At 28.4% G+C, this 1,561-nt stretch overlaps 1 protein-coding gene across 1 annotated transcript; it reads right to left on the bottom strand.

Annotated features, from left to right (window-relative positions):
• Nucleotides 1–482: 482 nt before the first annotated feature.
• Nucleotides 483–1,289, bottom strand: HELRODRAFT_184412 (hypothetical protein; the record flags this gene model as incomplete). Its single annotated transcript, XM_009025454.1, has 1 exon — nt 483–1,289. One exon carries the CDS (start codon nt 1,287–1,289, stop codon nt 483–485), a length of 807 nt encoding a protein of 268 aa, XP_009023702.1.
• Between the last annotated feature and the right edge of the window lie 272 nt (nt 1,290–1,561).

Here is a 1,561-nt window from a genome sequence, read left to right as displayed (position 1 = left end):
ATTATTCTTTCTTCTTTTTAATATTTTTTTGTTGAAAATATAGTTTTTGAGTAATTTTTAACTTTTCATTTTGTACTAACTTGTATGTTTTTATTATATCTAATCCTATTAAAAAATCATATCTGAAATGCGCATCATCGATAATGTAAACATCTACTTTTTCTTCTATTTCGAAAATTTTAATTTTTAGCTTCGTCAAACCACAAGTTTTTTAACACCATTAATTGTAACTAAATTTTGTTCATTTACATTATTATTCTCGTTTTTTAATTTTAGTAATTTTGAATTAATTATAGAAACATTCGAACCTGAATCATACACTCCATATATCTCTAATTTAGAATTTATTATGAGTTTGACTTTAATTAATGGTGTTACTATTAGTTTTTTTGTTTTGTTTCATTTAACTCTGCTTCAATCACTGAATTGTTGACATGTTTTATATATCTTCTATCAAATTTATTATTATCTCTCATTTTAAACTAACATGCAGCCTCTGGATGGTAGCGTATACCTTTATTTAACCGTTCACATATTTTGCATGCAGTACGTTCCTCAATTTTGTTATATATCTTCTGATTTTCGTATCTCGTGTAAACTCCATTCTTATTTTTATTCATCAAATGTTCATACTTTCTTACTTCATTGAATAAGTCTACTGTATCTTCCATTGATTGTCTATTTATCTTATCTAGAACAAAGCCTGGCAATCCAGCTGCAATAAGATCCACTAGAGTACCTGTACCTATTGATGTTCTCATGTCCAGTAAAAGTTTTTCTTTTTTTATAGCATAATCCACCAATGAACCATCCTTGTACTTAAATAACGACGCATAAGTCACTTGGTTCCAGCCTTGATTTGCAAATGATTCACAGAATTTATTTTTCCATATAGACCACTCTGAGTTTAGTGTTAATTTTATAATCATAGAACTATACCAATCAGCGCAACTTTTATCCATGAATAGTCTGAGTATCTCAATTTTTTTCTCATCTTCCGTAATATCGAAACGTAAACATTCTTTTTCAAAAACATCAATCCACTGGCTTGGGTTAGTATTTTTACTTGTAAATCTTTCAATTATAAACTTTTCTGCAATATATTTCAGGTTCTGTTTATTTAAATCTTGTGAGCTTTCAATAAATTTTGTAAATAATTTTTCAAATGAATCTGTATTTTTTCCTAAATTACCAGATGCTTGCTTTTGTTCAATTTCTTCGAGATATTGATCTCCAAATTGTAGATTACCATCTTCATCTATGTACACGTTACTTAGTTCATTTGTCATTGTAATCCAAATTTTTCTCGTCTGATGTCTTTTTTTATAAACTATTTTTTATTTTATTGTACGCAGCTGTCTTTATCAACTCTTTCTGAAGACTAGCAGACTGTAATTCTTCTGGAATAGCAAACACTTTTACATCTCTTGTCGTTATGGAGGTTACACAATATACATTTGACTTTCCATCACTCGCTGGCAACACTGCAAATTCAAATCGTAGCTGGTCCATTTTATAATTCATTTAGGTTTTTCAATAAACGGAAATGTCGTTTTATAAG

This window comes from Helobdella robusta (genome assembly GCF_000326865.2).
Source record: "Helobdella robusta unplaced genomic scaffold HELROscaffold_417, whole genome shotgun sequence".
Taxonomy (NCBI): domain Eukaryota; kingdom Metazoa; phylum Annelida; class Clitellata; order Rhynchobdellida; family Glossiphoniidae; genus Helobdella; species Helobdella robusta.
Note: the sequence above shows the minus strand (reverse complement) of the source record. Positions and strands in the feature narration are given on the sequence as shown.